Source organism: Centruroides vittatus, unplaced genomic scaffold (assembly GCF_030686945.1).
Source record: "Centruroides vittatus isolate TY-2023 unplaced genomic scaffold, ASM3068694v2 contig_165, whole genome shotgun sequence".
Lineage (NCBI taxonomy): Eukaryota > Metazoa > Arthropoda > Arachnida > Scorpiones > Buthidae > Centruroides > Centruroides vittatus.
Genome location: NW_027121000.1, coordinates 714,112 through 741,167, shown reverse-complemented (window position 1 = coordinate 741,167; position 27,056 = coordinate 714,112). Strand labels below are relative to the sequence as shown.

The 27,056-nt window shown below is 30.1% G+C and overlaps 1 protein-coding gene and 1 long non-coding RNA gene across 2 annotated transcripts in view; both read right to left on the bottom strand.

The window, feature by feature from the left end:
- Positions 1–395: 395 nt before the first annotated feature.
- On the bottom strand, positions 396–782 carry LOC136968906 (uncharacterized). Its single transcript, XR_010879721.1, has 2 exons — positions 592–782; positions 396–529 (listed from the first exon to the last, which is right to left on the bottom strand). It is a non-coding gene; the product is annotated as an uncharacterized lncRNA (long non-coding RNA).
- Positions 783–4,027: 3,245 nt separating this feature from the next.
- LOC136968867 (neutral alpha-glucosidase AB-like) overlaps positions 4,028–27,056 on the bottom strand; it is a 44,734-nt gene continuing 21,705 nt past the window's right edge. The window contains exons 4-19 of the mRNA XM_067262917.1: positions 26,823–26,996; positions 25,276–25,315; positions 25,111–25,195; positions 24,942–25,038; positions 24,758–24,862; positions 23,815–23,890; positions 23,572–23,745; positions 22,829–22,968; positions 19,329–19,852; positions 19,076–19,236; positions 16,134–16,460; positions 15,974–16,048; positions 15,708–15,821; positions 15,519–15,631; positions 5,711–5,814; positions 4,028–4,380 (exon numbers count right to left, since the gene is read on the bottom strand). Coding sequence (XP_067119018.1) covers positions 4,268–4,380; positions 5,711–5,814; positions 15,519–15,631; positions 15,708–15,821; positions 15,974–16,048; positions 16,134–16,460; positions 19,076–19,236; positions 19,329–19,852; positions 22,829–22,968; positions 23,572–23,745; positions 23,815–23,890; positions 24,758–24,862; positions 24,942–25,038; positions 25,111–25,195; positions 25,276–25,315; positions 26,823–26,996 — 2,422 coding nt within the window. The 3' untranslated portion in view covers positions 4,028–4,267. The remainder of the gene's footprint in view (positions 4,381–5,710; positions 5,815–15,518; positions 15,632–15,707; positions 15,822–15,973; positions 16,049–16,133; positions 16,461–19,075; positions 19,237–19,328; positions 19,853–22,828; positions 22,969–23,571; positions 23,746–23,814; positions 23,891–24,757; positions 24,863–24,941; positions 25,039–25,110; positions 25,196–25,275; positions 25,316–26,822; positions 26,997–27,056) is intronic.

Below are 27,056 nucleotides of genomic sequence, written 5' to 3'. Positions count from 1 at the left end.
TATATGTGATGTTGGGTAACCAGAGCTCAGTAGTAGCGCATTTATAAGTATGACTGCCTCAAAGTGTGATACCGACGGATATAAGGAAATTACATCTATTTTATGCAACCGGTACAAACATCTGGGAAGGTTATTTAATTTGCAAAAAAAAAACTTAAAATCTCATTCTAAGTAATACTTTGCTTCAAATAAGTAAAAAAATTTTAAAATATGAAAAATAATTAAAAATAGCTCAAGTAATGTATACTATGACTGCTTATTGTAATGATTTCAGACTTAATGTCAAGAAAACTGCTTTAAAAATATAAAAATCTTGACTCTTCTATTAGAAAATTCCACATTCCAAAATTTGGCAGTATCCATTATGTAATTAGATAATCTTAAAAGTGAGAAAATCAGGTTAGGTAATGATTTAATGTAACTTTACATATTTACATCGAACAAAGATGAAAATTTCAGGACACTTTAAGCTTTTTACACCGAAACATTTCACCATCATCATCAGAATCGTCGTCATCCTGCACATCATCTGAAAATAAAACTAACATTATTTGAAACCGATAGGAAGGTGGAAAATAATCATTTTTATACCATCGACCGGTTTCTTTTCATTCACGAGTTTAGTTAAAGCTTCATTTGTAGATTCTTGAATTTTACGAACGGCCAACGACAATTCTTTCAGTTTACACGGACTGACAAACGATTCGGATAACGTTGTAGTCTTGTTATTTTTATCGTATATTTTTACCTCCACGGAACACGTGCTTGCCGCCATGTTTTCGATTGAGTGGACTGCAAGTGTTGCCATTTTTACGAATTAAAAAACAAAAACGTATTTTTGTACAGAAAAATTAAATTTTCTTCGCAATTAATAATTAATTCGTTATAATTTTAAATAATATAAATTTAATGAAACATTTCAAACGCCTTCTCGTAAATCGAGAATTTTCTTTTAAAGTGGACATTTTTCTATACGACTACTATCATACCTTCGTTAATCCGAACTGGACTCCAATAGTTCGGATTAGCGCCATTGTATCATCACTTTTTTTTATGATAGTCTCATAATAGATGTCCCCACAGCCAATTTTTTAAAATAGTAATTAGTAATATTAAAGTTATTTTTTACGGAGCGGACAATTTACAATAGCTCTTTATACTGTATAACAGATTGAACATTATTGTGTCTACTGTTCTGGCGGACCGGGAATCGAATTCGAGCGGATAGGATGACTCCAATCCCTCAGAACAGTGACTGACCCCATTATCATCTTCCCCTTAAGGTCGTTAAGATTATATGGTAACAGTTTTGTGGACCTTTCTTTAAAATTCTTTCCATCCCGTGAGCACTAAGATGGTCTTTTAAGCAATTTCAATAAGGGTTTAATAAAGCCGAAAACTTACCGAGATTTTTTGACCGGTCCGATTTGATCCCAAGTCCTCCAGAGCACTAGGCACCTCGGCCACTGGCAGACCTAAGTTGTAATGGCTTTGGATTATTTGGTTACGGTATCGTGACACGTGAGCAATCTGCCAAGGGGAATACCTACCAGGAGGACTAAGGGAAACTGATCCCTATTTAGGTATTACAAATGTGAAAATCTGGAAAGCTCACGTGGCCTGCCCGTTGGGTCCAAGTGCAAATCCACGACCGACTACCGTGTTCGGTGGGCACCTACCACTTTCTACTTTCTAGGTAAGCCACCTGACAAATTTATTGCCCCGTGTGATCTTTTTATCAGTACTAAACATCCTTCTTATTGGCATAATTCTTATCATCCCGCTTTCCACGACGACAAAAGTGATGCCATTTTACGTTTTTACGGGCAAGTACCAGACCTTAGCCTATAAATGAAATACCTGTTGAAAGGTACCTGGTTCTCCAGTTGTTCTTACATAACTGGAAGCCCTGGACATTCTTCCTTCGGATTCCCACTCGATACATCACACAGATCAGGGGCCGTATTCTGGTCACCGTCTCCGGTCTCTCGTCTCTCAGAAGCCGGTCGCGAATTCGCTAATCATTAGAATTAGCCAATCAGCGACCGGCTTGTGAGAGACGAGAGACCAGAAGACGGTGACCAGAATACGGCCCCAGTTATACTTGAATAGAGTGGCATTTAGAGCAAGTAGTTCATATATGAACTAAGATCACCACACGAGGCCATTTGGTAAGCAATTAGTCACGATGGGTTGTTATTGTTAAACATCAAATTATTATTATTTAAAATTTTTGAAAATTATTTCAGTCCGGTATTCAAAATGAATATCATTTGTCTCAGGTGGAAATCGAACCTGCATTCTTCCACTGAATGCATATGTAATTCTCCAATCCAAAACCTTGGTTATTTTCCTTCACTTACAAGTTAATTACATTAACTAAAACAAGAAATGTTTTAGGACAGGGCTGTCCAACTGGCGGCCCGCCAAATTATTTTTACGGCCCGCGAGTACATTTTACTATGAATAAATTTGTTACTAAATTATTATTATTAATATTAAAATTATTTTACTATGTGAAAATTACGGCCACAATGTTTTCATTAATATATTACGAATATTTTAAAGTTTTCTTTTTAGTATAAATAAAATATTTTTTTAATTAACATAAACTGACTTTTCATTTATCAACCTTCTTGGCCCCCGAAATGTTTGGTGAAGAAAATATGGCCCGCGGGCTATGATAAGTTGGACAGCGCTGTTTTAGGATATTAATTAAAGATAAACATATGCACAGTAAAATTAGTCTGTATTAATGTGGTAAGGCAAAGTAACACATGGGAGACCCGCTGGGGTGGTGGTGACTCCCAGATGGACTTTTATGAGAAATGGTCCTTATTTGCGTGTGTGAAAAATCTGAATAAAGGGGTAATTTTTTAACTGATCACCATACTTATATATAACAGCTGGCAAAGTAAAAATGTAGGCTCTCATTTGCAACCTTTCAACATACCAAAATTTCTGTAAGAAGTAAGTTTTAATATCTAAAAAAAATATTGTTCCAATAGTAAATTTTAAAGAAAAACTGATATAATTTCATGTAGTTGCCAAATAAATTTTATAGAATAGAAAATGCATAATCCGACCACAAAACACTTGGACTTGTAATCCATCTGTGAAAAATAACCTCCGAGGCAACCAGTTTCATCATCCCAGTTGAGATAATGAAATTGAAACTATAGGAATGTACAATACAGTAGACCCCCTATAACACGGTAGATACGTTCCGTGTTGTACAAGTCACTTAAATACATGAGCCAATCACAGCCCGGCACGTGTGCAGTTTAGGGGTTACGGCTGTTTGAAAGGTTTTCTTCCATAAAATTAATCGATTCTAGACTAATTTGACTCAACATTTACAAATCACGTATAATTTTTTGGGAATAATCCATATAAACCATGCTATAAACAAAAAATTGTAGGATTACTTACCGAGTGTGCACCATTTGACGACAGCATTACTTAAAGCTTGTTTTCGTCACGGAGCGGCTCATTGAATGGCGGACGCGTTTCCTGATCAGCGAATTTTTGCAGAAAAATAACTTAACTTTGGAGACATCATTAATAAAAATATAATTTTTATGGCCGTTGAATAATAAATGGTATTTAGTACGTCCGCTGCTCGTTTAAACTCGACGGTTTGTACGATATCCACTATTGGTCCAGATTCGACCAATCCTGTTGTGACACAAGTCAGCGATGACGTTTTACCATGTTGTATGAGTCTCTTTTAGCGTGTTATATGAACACGGTCGCAATTTTTTCGCCGTGTTATACGAATCCATATTATGGGGGGGGTCTACTGTATACAATGTTGTACTGTACACTCAATAGATATGATATATATTAATTTAAAACCATTTTTTGTTTCAATTCTGGTGTGTTTAATTAATCAATATATGATACGAAATTCCCATTTCCATTGTAATTTTTTGAATGTACTTACTCGACAGAAATTCCTAGTTAATTTTATTGTTTATTTCAGTAGAAAGTATCAATTTTCTCCGGCAAATCAATATATGCACGATTAACAAGTAAAGATGTATTTTATTTCAATAACACAATCACAAAGAAGGATCAGACAAATGGAATGTCTTTTGGAGCAGTTTTCTTGTAAAAAAACAAAAAGTAAACGGAACACTAGTCGCTGGAGTGCCGAGCTAAAATGAAACAGAGTAATGCCGACGAAACTTAATGACGTTAGTTCCCCCGAGTAAACGAATAATGGCCCAATCGGCATTTGTGTTTCTTTAATGAGTTGCTTAAGTTAAGATTTAATTGTAATTTTCCATTCTTGTGCTATGTTGACTGCTGGTCTGCGTATCACTAAAACTTTTGTTTCGCTATTGTAAGTAAATTGTAGATCTCTGGAATCTCCATCTGAAATAAAAGTTATATGCATCATTTAATTAATTAACATCTTTATCTTAATTATTTCTTTTGTAAATTATTTTAATAATCAAAAATTATATTTGTTTGGATACAAGCTTGGATTTTTCCTAGAATTTTCATGCTGAGTCAGAGTTTCTTTCCTGTTAATTCCAATATTTGAAAGAACTGGAGGATAACAACTAATATTTTGCTATAAAAATTAGTTCTTAAAAATAGATTTAAATGCAATTCAATATAAATTCAAATGTATCAAAATATAATTTTAAATATTATTTGTTACATATTTATTAAATCGACAAATTGGCAAACAGTTGAATCTTGTTTTAACGGATTGCTTGAAGTGCTGAAAATCATCTGTTGTTCCAAAAAATACATTATATCGCAAACAATGGATTTCTTGCAATCGCATAAAAATATCAGTTGTTGGAAAAAATTTTCGTTTTTTAAACCCTTACATAAAAAAAACCACCTGTACTCTGAAATTATTCAGTTTCTTGAGATTTCTATCCTTTATTTTATACAAACCCATATTACAAGATCGTATATTATGCTGTGACAAATACAGGTATCCCTTGCTTAATGTGGGATTTGATTAACGTGCAAAAACTATCACTGCAATCCCTTCATATACGCGAATTAAGTTTTAATTAATGCAGCTTTAATAAATGTCTTTACTTAATATAGATATGTTTTTCTGGGTAAATAAAGTGTTGATAAATTTGTTATTTTCATTTATTAAAATAAAAGTATTTGTTATTAACCAAAAATTTGTTCTAGCAGGTGGTGATTGTTCAATTAAGTACCGAGGTACGTACCTCTGTATTTGATTAATGAGATTTTGATATCCATAATACTATTGAGGATTAATTAGCCACATTAATCAAGGGATACCCAGTGACAAAGATGATAATATCAATTTAGAAAATTTACATTTTAGCTTCTATGGCTGAAATTTTATTACATAATTATAAATGGAAAATTTGATGAATAAGTATTATTAATATATGGCAATTATTGTTACATTTGCAGATTAATAATAGTAAATTATTCAGACCCTACTCGCCAATAATTAAAAATTTCAGACTTGACTCAGATTCCTTGTACAGCAGAAATGGAAAACTCATATTTAAATGACATCAAACAAGCCAATCTGAGCAAATAAACGTTCGATGCAGTATTATTATTATTTTTATAAATGGCAGCTTTCTGAACAATTTTTAAATGTTTTTAGTAATGTTTATTTCTCGGAAATTATTGTTGAAAAATATTTGTACATTTCATTGAAAATTATATTTTAGAATTAAAATACAAAACTTACCTTTAGTATCTATATGAATACTTTTAGGAGATGACGTAACACCAATTATTACAATTCTCTCAAGCCAGGCTTTAGTTTGGAATTTCCCTGGTCCTTCTGTTAATCTAATTAATAAGTAAATATTAATTTAAAACAATTCATTCTTTAGATATTTATAATCAATTATTCTTAGAAATCAAATTATACAAAAATATATAAATTGTACTTTCTGGATTAGGAGAAAATTATATTTAAATTAGTTATTAGTCTAAGAGTGTTTTTTATGCTAAAATGTATCAGGCAGTTGTATAATGAGTCATTACTCATTAGTAATAACAGCTGTAACTACAGTAGAATCTTGTTTTAACAAATTGCTCAAAATGCCGAAAATACGTTATATTGCAAACAATGGGTTTCTTGTAATCCCAGGAAAATTTTTGTTTTTTAAACCCCTACATAAAAAAACACCTTTACTTGAAATTATTTGGTTTCTTGAGATTTCTATCCTATATTTTATACAAACACATATTACAAGATCATATATTATGCCATAACAAAGCTGACAGAACCTGTACACATTATAAGCCAAAAAGTGACAAAATATGTATAATCATTAGCACTTCATGATTTGTTGTAAACTTATCCATCTTGGTTTGCTTTGATGATGCTGCATTGATGTGATTTTTCAGTGATATTGTCAGTATGAAATGTTACTGTTATGCAAGCATGATTCCAAGGTGCAATATTTCTGAACACATGTCTGTAATAAAGGTGAGGTGCGCACACATGCATATCTGGAAGTAGTTTCCTTCCACTAATAAACGTGCCACAAGAGGGGACTGATGTGCAGCTGCAATGTTAGCAGTGAGAACCATGATGACTATGTGCTTAGTTTACATAGCATGCAATGTATTTTTTTGAATTCACTATCCAGAAACATCTAATTATTAATTAAAAGTTGAAAAATACGATGTTTACCGAAGATGAAGCTAGAAAAAGTCTGTTATTCAGAGTTATGGATCTGCTAAAAAGAGGAGAAATTACATAATTTGACAGGATCTGGAGAAAAAATCCATTATTCTGCAATCCATTAAAATGAGATTCTACTGTAGTAAGACACACTATTGTTAGTTGAGAATTATAAAATTCAAATTTTAAGTTAATATTTTTTCAGACATATTAAGATCTAATTAAATAAGTTCAAATTTACCAGGTATAAGTTTCCAATAGATAACAGCATAATTATTTTATACAAATAAAACAGATCAAATGTTTAATGAATTTTTTCCACAGGTTCAATAGTCTTTTCCTGAATCTAAAAATAAGTATATCTTTTGTGATACTGTAATAAACAGGTACAAGTACTGTTATACAGGGTGTCCCATTTTAAATCAGCCCAACTGAATATGAAACATTATGTAATACAAGTTTTGTAGGGAATATTTAAAAAGGAAAGGATATATCAATCCCAGAACTATATGCAAACTTCAGGGAAGTATTGCAAAAGCACTGAAGCTATCAACATATTTTAAGGTCAGTTTCAATGTTAATTACACATAAATAAAGGTGTAGAGATGCACCTTCTGCAAGTTTCATTTGTATTGTTTCCAGTGAGTGCTGAGGGTTGATTTTACATGGAACACTGTACTAAACAAACAAACATACATATTATCATCTCCATATGAATCCCCTTCACGCCATACAAAGTTTTTATATAGTTAATACGAGGGTTTTTCCCCAACCTCCACTAATGCATGAAAAAAATTGGAAGCATGTGAGACAGGTGCACACCTAATGAGTAGTATATTCCCTCACCACTTAGCAGTGTGCCAAGCTATTTTAGACATTTGCTATTCTGCAGTAAACATGTAAACATGATGCTGCCAGTCCAGTCTCCCACCAACTGTGAAGTACAAGCAATAATTCGATTTCTACAGGCAAAAGGGTAGAATGGAGGTGAAATTTATTGAAAAATGTATAATATGTATGGTGAGAACCTCATGAGCTATAGATGTGTGTGGGAATGGTGCAGGAAATTCAAACAAGGACGTGACAACATTCATGATGAGGGCAATCAAGGGAGGAAGTGTGTGATGACCAATGATTTGGCTGGACAAAGTGGATCAATTGGTGCAAGAAAGACATCAGTTCATGATTTCTGACCTCAGTGAGGAGTTTCCTCAAATTTCAAGGTGTACACTGCATACCACTGACTGACAGTGTTAAAGCTTGTTAAAGCTTGAATGGCTTGGTGACAACGTTCTTCAACATGGGTATACAAAGCAGGGTAGACATGGGTGTCACAGTATGATGTCTGCCTGAATTGACAAGGCAATTATGTGGAAAAATAGGTGAAGACTGTAACTATCTTCTATAAATAAAGTGGTTTAGTTTTTCATTCTTATTTTTTTATTCTGGGTCAGTGGAAGTTGAAAAAAAATAACTATCATACAATCTGATTTGTATTGGTTGAAGACAAATAATCCAAAATGTCTATTAATCCCTATTTAAATTCATAGAAATCATTCAAGAGAGACAAATAAGAATCCACTAAATAAATATGGTATGTCTTCAGTATCTCTCTCTCTACTCTCTTCAAAATTCACTTATAAATTGAGAAGTATCTGGTAAAAAATCTCCAGATCCTCCTCAATTTATGATAGAACTTTCTGATTGGCATGATGTAGTGTGTCTCTTAGCCATCTTCATTTTCAGAAGAAATAATCTTACACAATGTAATGAGGTATTTTGAAAAAATATTACAGCAGTACCTTGAAATTCAATTCAATTCAAGGCTGAGTATTGAATGAATTTTTCCCATTAGTAATAATGTAAATCAGTTTAATCCATTCCAGACCTCCCCAAAAATACATTCATAAAAGCAATTTAACTAGAATTGGACACAAATTTAACATGAATTTTATAATCCTAAATCATAAAAACCAAAAAATATCCACAAACAATATAGAGTAGCAGAATATGCCTCTCAATTTTATGGGTTGAACAGACAGTTTTCGCCTACTTTTAACAGTTGTCCTTACTTAACACAGATGTGTGTTTAAACTATAACAGTTGTGAAATTTAACACATTATTACTAATATGAGATGGTATTCTTTGTTTAGATGCTCATTTTGAACTTTTACTTCAAGTTTTTTTTTTTTTTGAGTAAAATAAAGTAGAAATGTCTATAGATAAAATGCATATCCAGTGTATTATGCTATTTTGAGTTTCAGAAAGGATATGATACCATACAAACCATAAAAAAATATTTATAATGTGAATGGGGAAGATGCAACTAAACTTTGAACATGCTAAATGTGGTTTTAAAAGTTCCATTCTGAAAATTTTGAACTAAAAGTTACATAACAGAAAGGCAGTGAAAAGCTGTAATGAAGAAAAATTTCAGAAAGAAATGATTAAAAATTGACAAACAACTCCTCATGAACTTGCAACAAATCTTAATGTGTCACAGAAATGTACTGTTGAAACACTTCATCCACTTGAAATGGTTGCAAAATAAGTCTGCATGCATTAAGTGAAAAAATCAAACTGGATTGTGTGTAAGTTTTGTCTTATAATGGTAGATAACTCTAGGGTTTCATTTTATTTTTAAATTAGTTATCATTTTTATCACGAAAATCTTTTATGGATGACAAAATTAAAACTAAAATAAAAATATGTTATTAAGTGAAAATTTTTTCCAGCGGGTTGGGTTTGTTCAGTAGAGTACCAAATAATTTTTTCTCTGAACATGTATTTGAATACCGATTTTGAGTTTGCAGCAGTTTGATTATCGAGATACTACTGTATTAAAATTATATTAATAATACTGTCCAAAATACTTAGTGAATTATTAGAAAACCATATTCAAATTGCCATGCTATCTGCATAATTTTTCTAACAGTTTTTCCATCCCATCTGTCTGTGTACCTTTCAAATCACAATCTTCTTGCCCATCTCAGTATACACTGTACATGAAAGCAATAGCATTATTATAAGCTACATATAAGTTGCTACAAATGACAGGATTTATAGATTGAAATTATTGCTTTAGTTGAACTGCCCAATCCTCATTTTTTTAACTAGTTTTTTTAATGGCCAATATAAGATAGTAACTTTTCTTGAGAATTGATATCAGACCTAAGAGCCGCCGCAAACTAGCACTTTGTGAGAGCAAAATGCTAGCAAACGTGCCCTAGCACAACTGATGACGTCAAAGGCTCCGCCCCTCTCTTCTTGCTCACGTGGTTTTTCCTTTGCTAGAGCAGCGATACGAGAGTACTCTCGCTGTTCACAGAATTCAACAACAAGAGCAGTTATGCTAGCAAGAGAGAGCCTACTATAGACTTGTTCAAGCCATACTGCCCAGCAACATCAGACATCTGCCAACTCTCTACCTTTGCTATTATACTCTCACCTTTCAAAAATAAAAACCCACGCAAAACTTAACGAGCACTCGCCCGACAGTCTCGCAAATACTCTAAAAGAATTGTTTCTGTCAGAGAAATAAACGGCTGGAATTACAAGCAACATTTCAACATTTCAAAGTTCAGAGGAATAATATCTGATTAGTATATACCGGGTTGAGTGTCGATGTCAACGTCTCTTGTGCTCTGAAAAGTTTTGAATTGTTGCCTGAAGACAAGGGAAGACCAATCAGTATTCATTATTTTATGTTGCTTCTTCTTGTGTTTGTTCTACGAGATGTTCATTGTCCGAACATAAAAATCTTTCATGAAAGTGTTTATTTTATTTTCATCATTAACCGATCACCCACTGTAATTCCTAAGTCAGAAAATGGAAATAGAAATAATTCATTCAGATACATGCGGTTTTAAGAAGTTTTGCTCAATAAGAGAAGCCATATATTCCATTATTTTCACAGATGGCAAATCCAGATAGCAGAGATACATTTCTGAAAAGCAAGAAATGTATTTCCTAAAATCTTCTAAAACTTCACAAATTTAGTCAAAAATCAAACTGGACAGAGAATAAAGTTTTCAATCTGATAATGATAGCAAATTTATTTCTTATAAACTTTCAAGCTTTCACCAAAAATATGAAATTAAAAAGAGATTAAAAGCTGAATTCCACATCACCAGAAAACAGAAATTAAAAAATAACTATATTCTGTCTCCCTTCATTTTCTGTTTATTTCTATTTCCAAAGTAACAGAATATTGTAAGCAGAATTAAGTCAACTGTGGTATATAGTTTCAAATTAAGATAAATAAACAATATAGAAATGTCAATTTTTATTACAGACGAAAGAATACCTCTTGACCTCTTCTAAAAACAATTCTAATTATTTACTTTGCCTCACTCTTTTCAAATAGTCTGTCATTATCCATTAATATAACAAGATGCAGAACATCACTACTATGTCATAATCATTGTTTTTTTTTTACTGGTCAAAACATGACAGAAAGAAATAGAAAAGTTGGAAATGTGTAGTAGAAAATACTTCAACTGTATTTTGGTAAACAGAAACTTATGAACAGGAAGTAACTTCAGTTTTCCATTTCTGTTTCTAGTGATGTGAAAACTAGTGATGCACCAACAAGCATTTTGACTGATTATCTGATTACCAATTAATTGGCAATTAAAAATCAGCTAACTAATTAAATAATTAACTAAATTATATATATGTAATTAGGAAAATTCTCTGTAAGCCTGCAAATACATGTTCCAAAAAAGAAACGTAACATTATTAAGCAGGCAATAGAAAGTGAGAAATTAAGTCATGTAACTTCTTGCCATTTGTTTTTCAATCTCTCTCTCCTAATATTCTTTCTGTCATTAGCAAAATACATTAATCTGTTTACAGTATGATCAGGCAAATACTTATATAATAATATGTATAACTATTTTATACATATCAGATTCACATTCAAATGCAAGGATTGAAGAAAATTTGATTAACAAAGAAAACAATAGAACATCAGCACTCACCTCTTTATTGACAATAGTGTAATCTGTTACAAAAGTATAAATTTATTAAAATGTCCCTTAAATTCTACAAAGTTTATAAAATTATCAGTGGAAAAAAATTACAAAATCAAAATTGAAAAATCATAAATAGTACAATTTAAATTGCATTTATTTATTACTTTTTGTGCACTTTTAATTTTTATACTAGTTCACTGACACCTCTTCTTAGACTATGAATGTAAAGGGTGATTGTGACGATAACATTTGAAAAATGCCAATTTATATTATACTAGGGCCAAGCTCCTTGTGTATTAACAATATGATTTTTAAATTTTAACATTTTGGTATACTTTATAGATCATCAAAAATAAACAGCTTGCAAGTTATTGTAATTAACAACATAATAGCAAAAACTGGCAAGGGGAGGTTGTCCCTTGTAGTTTCTTTGAGAGCATATTTCTCTGAAAAAATGTAGGCAGAATTCCCACACTTCCTTCCTGAATATTTATTTATTAACAAATAATCCATAATTAAAGATTACATATTAATTTATTAGGAAATTTTTATACTCCTACTTAAACATGAAATTTGCCAAATAAAAAATGTTTTATTTATCAATTTCAAATTGTTGATAGAACTATCTGATGAATTCTTTGTCAGAGATTAACTGATTTAAATTTAACAGATAGTAATGATTAGTATTAATACATGATAATTAATAATTTGTTTTGCCAAGTAGCCAATTTTCAATTGTCTACTAATTAATCAGTGCATCATTAGCGGAAAGCATCCCGTATACTCCAGATGAAGTGTGTCAGAGAGAATTAATTATACTTAGCTTGACATGGCAAGATGTATGCTCAACTGACTCCAGATTTCTCAGGAAATTTTGTGTGGAAGCTATAGCTGTTGGCATGTCACATTAGAAATAAACTAAAATGAGTAATTTATTTTATAGCATACTTAAACAGATAGCTGACAGTCTCTTGGTTCAGAGCATTCAGATATAAAGCTTATTTCCTAAATAAAGCACAGGGCAAAAGCAAATTTGAATCCAAGTCACAACTTTGTGTGTTCTGGTCAACTATTCTGAAGAAAGTAAGACCTATCAGGTTTGGTTAATGAGAGAAAATAAAATCCGTATAACTTAAGATGTTAAGTTCATATATAAAATGCTATCAGGAAAATATTAACATCTTAATGACAACAATAGATCAGAATACATCCTCCATGATTGAGATGACAAACCTTTCAGAAAATGTAAATCAGAATGAATGAAAAGACACCATCAAAAAATGGCATTTATTTCTCTAATGTGCAACAAAACATGGTCTATATGTTACTCATCTGTCAACTGAGACATTGTTAACTGCAAATTGATTCTGTGCAATAAATACAAACTTGACAGGATGGCAGAGTGTAAAAAAGCCTATTCAGTAGCAAAAGAATACACAGAAAAGGATGTGGACATCAAAAAACCTTTGCATCTGTTAACTGCCTAAGTTCAATTTGATAATTCTGACTCAAGAAATAGAACAACTAGACATGAAAAGAGCCTACTTAAATGATATCTTAGAAAAACACGTACGTGAAAATTCTAAATGTCCTAAAGGAGTGCCTAACCAAATTAGTGAAATCTGATGACAAGTTCATAAAAAAAGCAGATAAAACGTTAGAACAGCTTAACTGTAATAAGCTTTGCAAATTACAAAAGGCACCCTACAAACTTAAGCAGTCCAGTTTTCAGTGGTATAAAAGCTTGTATAACAGACTGTTATTCCTAGAAACAAATGCCACAAATCAAGATGTTAAAAAGGAGAGCAGTAACATCATATTGGTAGGAGTGTATGTTGATGACCTAATAACAGCATCAAATAACAAAATGGGTTGAGGATGTCAAAAAACAAAATTATAAATAAAGTTTCAATGAAGGATCATTAACTATTATCTAGGAATTGAATTTATTTGTAGCAAAGATAAATCAGAAAGCCATCTTTCTCAAAAGAATTATGTTAAAGAGCTATTACATAAATATAATCTTAATAATTTTGATGAATTTTTACATCTTGATCTCACTGATTTTAAATTTAAATGTAAAAAATTTAATAAAAGATTTATAAAGATAAATAATAAAAGATTTGTTACATGTTTTTATTTATTTGTTTTTTTTCTTTTAAATTTGTTTCTTTTTGTTTTAAGGAGTGTCATTTGTTTTTGTGTGTTATTGTAGAGGGCAAAAATCAAATGTCTATCAAGACTTTTCCTCTTAATGTAATAAAATAAATAATATGTTAAATTGTAAATTGGTAGCAACACCTTTGAAGCTGGAACTAAATTAACAAAACCACAAAAAGTTTCAGAAGAGAAGAAATTTCTATTTAAATTGCTTATAGGATCCCTCATGTATCTAACTATAGCCACATAACTCAACTCTGTTCAGTCAGTGCACTTGGCAAATTTAACTATAACAAAGATCACTGGAGAGCAGCCAAGAAGGCCTCATGTTAGTTTATGGAACTATGAATTATAGTCTAACATTCAAGAAAAGTGAGAAACCAGTTAAAGGTTTCTTAAATGTTGACTGCAGCAATTGTATGATTGATAAGAGTTCATATTCTGGATGGCTATTTAAAGTGGACAGAGCAGCTATATCACGGGAAGCATGAAAATAGCACACTGTTGCTCTGTCTAGCTTCAAAGCAGAATACACAGCTTTGACATAAACCATGTACCTACAAGAAATCCTCAGTGAATTAGGGAAGCAGAAAGCAAACCACTTCCCTAATTCACTGAGGATTCCTTGTAGGTTCATGGTTTATGTCAAAGTTGTGTATTATTGTTAATAACAACAGTCCAGGTGCACAACAGTCTAGCAACTCTACAATATATGGAGTTATGGAATATATATAGCTAACATTTTGTGACCATGAGGCACATTTACATCAGACACCATTTGTCCATCAGGATTTTAGTACAGGGATATAGAGTGATCAAATATTTGCCAATGAATAAGATGCCAGCTGATGTGTTTATAAAAAAATTCCCAAAATTGAATCATCAGTTTTGCTTCACCCAGATCAGACTCAACGAAGATTGTAAACCAATGACTTTGTTTGAGGATGGTGTTAGAATTACAAACTTGTCACAGAAATAGGTGGCACACCATACATGCTTACCCACAAGCTTCTGAATCCCAGCAAAAAAGAAAGTTTCAGGCTGAGAGACAAGCCAGGTATGTACAGCTTCTTAGACGTCATGGTCTGAAGTAAATTTGAAGTATCTTTAAGGGTACTGAAAAACTGATAGTCCAATGGAATGGACTGCAAAATGGATGATCAGTACCAGAGTTCTTACTGTGAGACAATGCATGCAATATATGTCCTTGCACATTATTAGGATGGTTGAAACTCTACAAAAGCTGAAGTTTGGATCATCCAGCTCAGTCCTGATTTTGGTCCCCCAGACTTCATCTTTTCAACCCTCTTAAAAGGTGTTATGAAGTCAACACTTTCTTTCAGATCCTGAAATCCAAGAAAGCAATGTGTATCTGGCTTGTCTCCAGCCTAAAACTTTCTTTTCTTTCAGGATTAAGAAGCTTATGGACAGATGGAGCAAGTGTATTGAGAAGTTAGTGTGTTAAAAAAATGACGTAAAGATTTGTTTCACAAGTAATTTGTAATAAAGTTTACAAGAAAATTGCAGATAATTTCTGATTCACTCTCATATTTATGTATACCAAATCTGTTATACATTTAAATGTACTATAGGTGAGAGTTCATTTGATTCGTAAAATAACTATATTATTGACCAAGATAACAGTTATATTATTGTACATTATACTTATTATAACATATCTACATTTGTAGATCCAATAAAGATTTAATTACACAATACTTACTTCGATGATATTACATTTTTGTTAAAATTTAAAGAAAGCAATAAATAATCTCCTTCTTTATAATGAAAACTATCTCCTTCGTCAACAAATAAAGTGCCATTTGCTGACTGACCCTAAAATAATAAATATAAATTAAGTTATTAAATTGTTATTTTGATTATGTAAACATGCTGATTTTAGTTTGCTTACTGATTTATCAAGTGCAATAACAAAAGTGTAGGGATCTTGATGGGAGAGAGAAGAACTTCTGCGTATTCTTTCTTTTTTTGGAATGATAGTTCCACCTCGTTGAAATACTGGAATCTTTTTATTTTGTAAAAGTAAAAAACAATTTTAAAATTCTTACCACCTTATATCCAAATATGAGTAATGATAGCCATATAATTTGGAAGATTTATATCACATATATCACAAAATTCAATGTACATTAGAAAATTGTTACTAATAAAATTTACCTTACTAAGGCTAACAGGGAAGGATAATTGTTGAGAACCATCATATTTTTGATATGTATCAATGTCATACCATATCTGTAAGAAAATTTATTTAACAAATAAAATGTAAACTGTCTAAAAACTTGTATAAAACTTCTTAACAACAAGGAAAGAAACAAACCTCATTTTTCCCAGGGAAATAAACATTTACACCGCTAACTCCAGCATCTAATACCGGACGGACAAGCAATGCTGAGCCTATCATATATTCGTCGTCTAAATCAAATGTTTCTTTTTCTTTTGGAAATTCCATCCAGATGGGCCTCATTGGTGGAATTCCTGTTTGTTCGTTCTGATAAAATAATGTATACCAAAATGGAAGATAAGAGTAACGTTTTCTTATAGCCTCTCTTATAAGCATTTTAATTTCTTGATCAAATAACCACGGCTCTCTTCTTCTTGTATCATGATGAGAATGCGATCGGAAGAATGGTTGAAATGCTCCAGCCTAATAAAAGTAAATATCCTTCAGTAATATAAAAAGTTTATAGTTTTCTTAATATATAACATGTCCTGTTTTTTATAGTATATTAATTAAGTAAAATTATATGAAATATAATATGTTGTAAATTATAAAATAAAATACATTTTAAGAAATCAACATCAAAGTTCTAAAATTTTGATCACTGCTAAGATATTATAGTATCCCTCAATGATTTCCATTGAATAACATATCAATGGCAAAAATGCAAAAAAAAATTTTATTCACTCCCATATCATTTGATACTTTCTGGCTATAGATACTTTGGACTTGAGTGACTATACATACTAGACAAATTTAAGATAAATAGAATAAATATATAAGGTTAAGATAGAATATTTAGAATAAGTCCACCAAAATATTGACTAGGTTTCATATTATTTATATGTTAGATTTATATTTTAAATAAAATCTATTAACATCTGGCATTTTAGTTTTATAAATTAAATTCAGTTACTTTTTAAACATAGATATAAAACACTACACAGTAAAATATTAACATATATGTCTTTTGGGAAAAATATTTTTTGTCGTGTTTTTAATTTAAAAATACGACGACGTTCGTCTATTGACAGATTTTAACAAACTGTTAATGTTGCTCTGAAGTAGTTTCCTGTTAAGCCTTTAGTTTTAATCATATAATCTATACCAGGGATGGGCAACCCGCAGCCCACAGTAATATTTTTTGCAGCTCGCGTCGCATAAAATATTAACACAACACATAAATTTCTCAGCTCAAAGAAGTATGCAGCAAAAATTCAAATGTTATTTTCTACAACTTATGTATGTGAATAGTTTTTCTGCAATGAATTTAGTAAAAATTAAAACAAGAAACCAACTAACAGACACCTTGAATCTAATTTAAAACCAGCAGTGACTAATATTTAACCAAATGTTTCCGATATATTATGTATACATCAGTGTCAGAAGCTATATTAAGTACACCTATGCTAATTTATAAATATATATGAGTAAAGAATTGTGATTTACTGACATTTCCCCCCCTTTTTTCTCTTGTATGCAGTCTGCATCAGTTTAAAAGTTTTGAAATGTGGCACTTAGAAAGAAAAAGGTTGCCCATCTCTGATCTATACTACCAAAAAACGATTTTGTGACTTTTAAGAACTCACAGAAGCTGGTTTATTAAAGAAAGTGGCATATTGTGAATATATCTTATATTTGCTATCATTTTTAAATAAAATTACAACTGTCTTTAAAAAAAAAAAGAAAAAAAATGTTTATTTGTCAAATTTAATTCTTATTTGTTCATACATGTTTTAGTCTATCTTAAATACAGTCGACTCCGCATAAGTCGACACCCAGATAACTCAACACCGTAGGTTAATTAGTCAGTTTTCTGTGGTCCCGGCCGACTTACATAGGCAATAATGTTATTAATGTTAAAAAACTCGGTTTACTCGACATCGTTTAACTCGTCATCACTGGATAAATCAACATACTTTTTCTGTTTCACACTTTTTTGACGTCTGATAAGTCGACTCCCCTCCTGAAAAAATGAGTTCACACCGTACAATAAGCTGTGTGGTGTGAACTCATTTTTCAGGGAGGGGAGTCGACTTATCAGAATTCTAAAAAGTGTGAAACAGAAAAAGTATGTTGATTTATCCAGTGGTGATGAGTTAAACGATGCAGAGTCAACTGTATTAATATTAAAAGACAGTTCTTGTACAACTTTTAATTATAAAATTTTGTGTGCCATTTATTTATGTAAATTATAAATGTATAAGTATGTAAAACCTCATTCAGTCAAAGTTTAAGGAACAGAAAATCCCAACTTCAAGTTAATGAGTTAATATGAAGTCTCAAATTTTTCTGTGACCATAAATTTCCTGTTATCAGGCTGTTTATCAAGAATCTGTTCACAGAATGATTACAAAATTGTATACAGTTTATGGCACTTTTGAATGCATTGTCAATCTCCCTTTGTGCCCCAATCAGAACACTAGTAACATACATACATTGTGATTGTGTGTTATGGAGCTGTAGTATTTCTTTACTGTATCATATGGAAAACTCTGTATACTGTGCCTGGAAACTGTAGACAGCTTTCAATTAATGCAATTTGACTTAGTGAAGTTTTACTGTATTTATAAAACTTATTTTTACATAATTTATTTAAATTATATATACAGTAGAGTCCTGTACGATGCGGGGGATTTGTTATGCATCATAGGAAATCGGGTTATTAAAATCTGCATTATCACATGATTTATGAAAGTTTAAATCTTGGCTTATAAGTTGGAAAAAAAAAAAAAAAACATATACCTCTGATCAACAAAATTCAAGGGTTGTTGCTTGCTTTATTTGCACGTTGTACAAGACTCTACTGTATATTAGATTATAATCAAAGATTCCAAATAAGTTCAATAAATATTTTAAATTACAATATAAATGAATTTACTTTGATTTAAATTTTTGAATGTACTTTTTTCAGTTTCCACTTTCTATCAACATAATTTAAATCAAAGAAATTTAACACAGCTTTATAAAAAAAATATATATAAAAAATGCATTTTAACTGTATATTTCTAAATACTTAAGACCAGCTTTACATCACTAACCTGATACCATCGTAATGTCAATTCAGCAGAAGGATTTCTGTAAAATCCACCAACGTCAGCTCCACAGAAAGACATACCGGTTATACTCATAGATAAAAGCATAGGAACTGTAATACGTAAATGACCCCAATCTGCATCATTATCCCCTGTCCATGCAGCACCTTTAAGGGAAAAAATACAATGTTAAAAATTTTTAAATTAGTATATGAAGAATTTTTAATTAATAAATTGTGTTTGAATTAAAATCACTAACCAAATCTTTGTGATCCAGCAAAAAATGACCTCGTTAATATGAATGGTCTTTGTTGTCCTTTGGACCTCATTAGGTGTCCTTTATATGTACCCATCACCATTAACATACCATAAATATTATGCACATCACGATGTTCCCAGCCACCAAAGTGTTTACAATCTTTTGGCATGGTAATCTCTGGCTCACTAAATACAGATGGCTCATTCATGTCATTCCAAGTATATAATGATAGAGTAGAGCCTTTGTATTGTTCTAATAAAAATTTTTCAGCCCACCAGTCTCTAACAGTTGGATTTAAAAAGTCTAAATATCCAGAAGAACCTGGCCAACACCAACCTTCATAGTCATTACCATCTTTATTTTTTACATAATAACCGTAATCACTTGCTTCTTTATGCACATAGTAACCACTGTCACGTTTAATATGAGGATCAACTAGTGTCACCATTTTCCTTCCTTTAGCAGTGACATTATTAAGCATTATTTCAGGTGTGGGAAAATTATATGGATCCCATGTGAAATACCTAATATTAAAAATTTAAATTAAGATGGTTATTATTTAAAAATAACTCCAATAAATACTGTTATCAAGATATGTATTGTCAGATTAAAATTGTATATTATTCTATTTATTATAGTTCTTAACACATTTTAATTCAATACAGTGAATGCTACTTATTGTGATTACAGATAATGTTATGTTTGCGGCTTTGTTCTTCATTCTGCGGGGAATGAAAATTCTAATAGAAAAAGACAGGAATTGCACTCCAAAAGCTAACAAAAATATGCCAAATTTGAAAAATAGAAGATCCTGAAGTAACAACAGTTCTAATTTCCTGTTAATTTTCTTCCATGATCCAGATTTTTAACTTTTATTAGGCATAATTTAGTATCAGAATTTAGTTCATAATAAATATTATTCCAGTCTAAGTCAAAAGGCAAAATACTAAATTACAAATAAAAATAATAATATACTGAATATTATACTGTAAAAACATAAATATAGAATAATTTATATTGTTAATTTAAATAGTAGCTAAGGGCACCCCTAGTGGCCATTTTTACAGGCATACAGTGACAGAAAGAATCTGGTTTTTCAGCTTTATATAGTAGATGATTCTGAAGAAAAAGTTTAGTGATACATATCCAAAAAAATTAATAACTGATTAAATGAAACACAAAATAATTTCAATAAAATCTTAAAAGTCACAAATTGCATACTTTGAGCCACAATATTTAATAATCTTAAATAAGTAGCACAGAACATGGGGCTGTATTCTGGTCATCGTCTTGTCTCTGAGAAACAGTGTCTATGTCACAAGCCAATCGTTGATTGGCCAATCATTTGTTTACGTCTTGAGATATCACTACTCGTGCTGTACAATTGCTGATAGAGAACATTCTCTATCTCAGGAAAAAATATTTTGAGAGAGAAAATGCTTTTTATTTCCAGTTCCTACTCGGAAATGCCACCGATTCCATTTTTTTAAAAATTATCCTATATCAATTACTGAACTATTGAATATGCTGTTAATCTTATCTGTCTCTCTAAGTACTTTTCAAAATATTACCTTCTAATTTCTCCTTAACTAAGTACACATACTTTTCTAACTTAAGTTATTAAAATTTTTATTTGTTAAAAGATAATTTGACATTACACAATTTGACAATCTGTAAAAACATTATAAAACAAAAAGCATAACTTTGTCAAAAATTACATGCTTTATTTGAATGTGTACTTTCCTTATCACGTTTTTCTGCATTTTTGAAAATTTTACAATTTCATTGGTTAAAATTCTATAGTGGTGCACGTGCAGATAACCCAAACATGTATAGTCAACATAGTAGAATCGTGATGTCATCAATGAAAACGAGATCATTAAAAGTGACCAGAATCACCAGTCTCTGAGAGACGAATTTTGTCTCTCGTTTTAATATCATTTGTCTCTGAAAAAAGAGACGAGAGATAAGTGACCAGAATACTGCCCCCGTATTAGGTTCTGTCAAGTAGGACAGAACCTAATACAGGAATCTTCTAATAAAATAGTGTTGGAATTTTCCTATATTTTTGTTGTTTTCAATGGTTGGTGAATCAACAGCAGTTCAACAACTCAAAAATAGCATGTTATTAAAGAATTGCAGCAAATTTTTCATACTTTTAATAAAGTCATAAAGTAAATCATGTCATCAGAGTTCTGTGTTATAGGAAGGAGTGCTTAAATTTTGAATTTAAAATATTTTAATATCTTATTTTTATTCATAAGCCTATATTACAATGCAACTCTCCTATAAGCAAATAAAAATAATGTACAAATGTGTTTACTTTTTAAATTTCCAACAATATAAGTAAGTTTATAATCATTTACAATTTTACTGTAAATTTTCTTTTTATACAGTAAAACTCTGATTCTCTAAGGTAGAAAATAAATGTTGGAGGTAACAAACATAGTACCATAAGAATCATCTTATCTCAATTCTTTTCTTGAAATCCAATTAATTTAATTTGCATTCACTACACTTTCATCTTTTCTCAAATAATGTGAATTTATATCCAATTAACAACATATAAAAAATCATTTAATATCAATGTAAACAAGCTTGATCTGTTTATTCACCATTTTAAATTTATACAGCATCATTTGTAGTTTGCTGGCATCACAAATACCATATGAATTAATGTGAAATTTAGAATTCAAGCCATCATTTGTATATTTGTTATTCTGTAAATGAAAATATTTGTAATTATTGAATATTCATTCAATCAATTAATATTACAATCTTGATTATATTCAAACACCATCACAATAAACAACAGTAACTGTATCTGAATTATTTCAAACAAATGAAAAATTTATTTATTTATGTTTAATATTTTCCATAATTTCTTTTTATGAATGTAATACTGCAATTTAATTACATATTCAAAGTGAGATCTTAGAAAAAACAGCAACATATATATATATATATATGGTAGAGCATCAATTATCCGAAACGTGAATTAACCGAAAGATTTCCAGTCAGGAAATTTAAATTTCTGCTAGTGCTGTGGCGCTGCAATCTTTGGCTGTCTTGGGCTACTCAAATATTATTTTTGTTGGTGTGCACGATTTAGCTGGCAGCACTGGCGCGACCATGAGAGGGTACTTAAGGACGTGCCAGGATTTGAGCAAATTTCAACATGGGATAGGTAAATATATTTTTACGTACATAATTGGTTATCCGAAAAATTGATTTTCCGAACAACCCCAGTCCCCAATTGATTTGGATAATCGATGCTCTGCTGTAATAGGAAATGGGAGCGATTTATAATTCTTTCATAAATTCAGAAGTCAAAAATTAATGATTAGATTTAAAGAAAATATCTAATATAAAATTTTTCAAGGAAAACATTTAAAAAATAAATAATTAAAAAACATGCAATTAATATTAATAAAACTAATTAAATGTTATATTTTTAAAATTATTTTAATATTTGATAACAATAAAAATTCTACTCTTGCCTTCTTCCATCTGTATGATCGACATCTAGCCAAATAACATCATATGGTATATCATTTTCATCAAATCCAGAATCGACATTTCTCACATCATCTTGATCTTTATAATTCCATCGACATTGATGATATGCAAGTGAAAAATACTAGAAATTTTTTTATATTTGATTATTATTTTGTTTATTTAATATAATAAAAATACATTAAACAAAATAATAAAATTATCTTTAACTACTATCAAACACTACTGTTGGAATATTTGAAATTTTCTCTGAAATCATAAAATAAAATTTTATAAAAAAATACTAACTAATAATAATCTTACATATACAAAAGTTTTATGCAATATCATGTAATTTTTTTAAATCTGTTTCTTCTGTTCAGAATAATATTGTACAGTTTATCAGAACTTATTTCATATTCGTACGAATTATTGTAAAAATCACATAAAACAGCAAAAAATTCTGTACTTTAACATAAATAATAAAAAATAAAAGTGAAATATAGAAGTATATTATTTAGTTTCTAGTATGGTTTCACTTTTAATATTTTTTAGAAAAAATTCAGAAGCCCCAACAAATATTGCATTGTGAAAAATTATTATTAAATATATTTAATTTGACTTTACTCATGAATTTCTGTTCCTTAATAGGACTTATGCATAAGTAGAAGAAACAAAAATACCAAAGTTATACTTTAATTGTTTTCAAGTGAAACAAAATCAAAAGTTTTTGTTTTAAACTACTTACCGCAGGTAATGGTGTTGTACCAGTCAGGCGTGCATACTGTCTTACAACATTTTTAGGATGAGGCCCCAAAAGCAAATAAACATCAATAATACCACTTTCAGAAAACCAATGTGTACTAGTTTGTGGCATCTGAGAATTTCCCTTCACAAAATCAACAATAGATGATACAACACTCTAAATACATTTAAAAAAATAATCAAAATGATATTCAAGATATTTTAAATTATTGCGGTTATTATTTACCTGTTTGGACGTGGATACAACATCTACCCAAGTTTCAGCTGCATTCAACCACAATAGACCAACAGTCTGAGCTTCACTATAATATTAATTATTAGTATTTTTACAATACCAAACTTTTTATTAATATTAATTATATCAAATCCCATCTGAAAATTATTATAGTTTAAAATTTTTAACAGAATCTTCATTTACTGTTTGAAATTTAATCAATAATTATTACAATGATTAGACAAATACAATGGGATATGCTAGAATGAACATAATTGGTTCTAGAACCTTGTTCTTTACAGCATCTGTTTATTCTAGCATACATTGAAATATATGTATCTTAGGGGCAATCTGTTCTAGACCCACAATCTAAAGCAAAGTTACCATCCAACACATCCATTTAAACAGGAAAATGTAAGTGTAAAAATAATATAAAATTAATTTATTTAATTTTTATACACTGTACTGTACATGCAAATTTGAAAAGCATAAACAATATTTCTTTAATGAAAACTGTGAACAAACTTCAACAAAAAGGATACATAATCTATTATACATGAAAAGCATAATACTGAAACTGACAAATGAGAACAATGATGACTGATGCCCTAATCAAAGTGGGAAAACCTTATCATGTCATGTGCACACATGTGCTATGTTGGCCAATAGTATTCTTCCCTATTTGTTGTATCTTTTATGTTCATAGTAGCATTTTGATTTTGTAGATAAAAACTGTTCATTGTAGCATTCTTTTCTTGTAGTATTGTTCATTCTATCATACCCCAATGTACTTCTTTATTCTTTTAAAAAAATTAATGTTCCAAAGTTTAAAATATTTTAATCAAATTTTTAAAAATTTATTGTCCAAATGCATAAAGATAGCTTCCATATAAAAATTTCACTAGAACTTGAACAATTGTAATTCTGATAAAATAAAGCCTAAAATGTAACAAACCTATGGGCAACCATAAAAGGAATTGATCCATAAAGAGCCATGGGATTATTCAGTTCATATTCAGCAACATCAAGGTTGTAAAGACGAAAAGGATCTGTTGATCCTCTACAAATTAAAAGAAAAATATCATTAAAATAGTAGTTATATAACTGTAATGTTTCAAAAATTAAAGCCTCCAACTTACACTGTCGTCTTTAATGAAAATTTATCTGCATGTTCAGGAATACCATATACATGCTCAAAACCAACAAAAGAGAAATCCATTCCAACAGAAGAAGGCCCTTGAAACACAAAACAAATGTTAATAAAAAATATTATTTTAAATAATTTTTAACAATAAAAACAGTAACAACCATGTGGTTTAGAATCTGTTTTGCCTTTGAAAGTTTCTTCCCACCAAGCGTCTGGTGTTTCTTCTTCTTGAGGTGGCTGCTCAACCTAATTAAAATTTATGGATATTTTTCATAATTTATCTCCAAATAATAATGAAAAAACTGTTTAAAATGTATTTCACTTACATTATTTTCAGATTCTTCTCCTTCATTTTTAACTTGTTTACTAAAATAAAAAAAATAAATAAAAATTGCAATTTCAATAAGAAGATAGTCAAAATAATCATTTTTTAAGAATTAAAAATTTAAGTAAGAAAGTTAAAATAAGTAATAACAAGTAAATATAGAAAACTACTTTGTTTATTAGTAATTTCAGCAATTGCTAATAAACAAAACTTCATATAAAAATTCAGATTTACAATTCTCAATTAGAAACTGTAACTCCACTCCTCATATAATAGAAGACAACATTAACCAGAAATTTACTTTTCAATCTCATAAATATCACTCCATTGTATAGAAAACATTAGTATAGACAATATAAATTTAGTAGCAATGCTATTTTTATTTTATTTTATGTCAATTAAAAATAGTTCCAAATATAACAGATTTTGTAAATATTTCATAATTATAAATTTTATAATTATTTTAACTAATAACAATTCCTTCATGATAGCATTGTGATATGAGAAATTAAATTGTGAACTTCATAATTACAAGTATTATTGACATTTGCATATTGCATTTAAGTTTTAATTTTATTTTATTAAAATGATATATTTCAACTATATTAATCTACTCTAAATATATAAAAAGTAAATATTTACATCTAAATGAAATATTGTAATACTGATACATTAAATCCTCATTAGTTCGAAATTCACGGGACGAAATAATCATGACTGAGTTATCCAAGATTGAACCTACAAATATCTCAATCTGCTACTCACAGCCCAATCTTGAAATCCCAAAACCCAGCCATATTTTACAAGATAAGAGGAAAAAAAAAAAGAGTAGTCCATAGGTAAAGTGACAACCAAAAATATGTTATTGTAAAAGCAAAGCCATATGAACCAGATTAGAGTTGTTCTTAGTCTATTATTCTCTTATAGCATTGTCACATGGAGGAACTTTGATCTAAACAAATGAATTAACACATGCATATCACAGTTCAACAGAATTTTCACTTGAATTTCATATTAGCTGTATTTCAAACTAACCAAATTCCTTAACCTGTAAATCTCTATATCCCCAGCCGGGATGAAAGCACAGTCATGTAAATACTTTCTAAAGTTTACCTTAGTTTAAAAAAATTAATAATTTATATTATAAGCATGATACATTCATTAATTAATAAACATCAAGCTTAAGAATGGAAAGTGATTGGGAAATCCAGAATCAATCTTTCAAAAAAAACCTGAAAATTCTCCATTTATATGTAGATATGCATGCTTTTATTGTGTAGTAGAAAATAAATTTGTAATCTTATTGCAGATAAAGTTAATATTGCAACACTCTCCCCAAAAAATTATAGCAAAATTTCCTTTTACTCAAAAAAAAAAAAAAAAAAAAAAACCTAAAATGCTACAGAAAATTTTTCCCAGATAAAATCCCGGGAAAAATTTTATTTATCTTTTTTTCGAGAATTAAAAAAAGTAAATTTCCTTTAAAAGCATTAAATATTAAGAAGTTAATAAAAGTAATGAATTTCTCACAAATAGCATTTTACTTACCCTTGATCCTTAAGTCTGTGATGTTCAAATCTCATCAAACCACGAGGATTTACACTAATTACTAGCTGATCATTAGTATACACATCTATACGAAATGGATTAGCTGTTACAACAGCTTTATTATTACCAAATGTTGCAGTAATTCCTTCAGAATCTTGATTTGTTATTTGTAAGCTAAAAATAAACAATTAAATTTATAAATCATTATGACTTAACTATGACTTACAACTGATG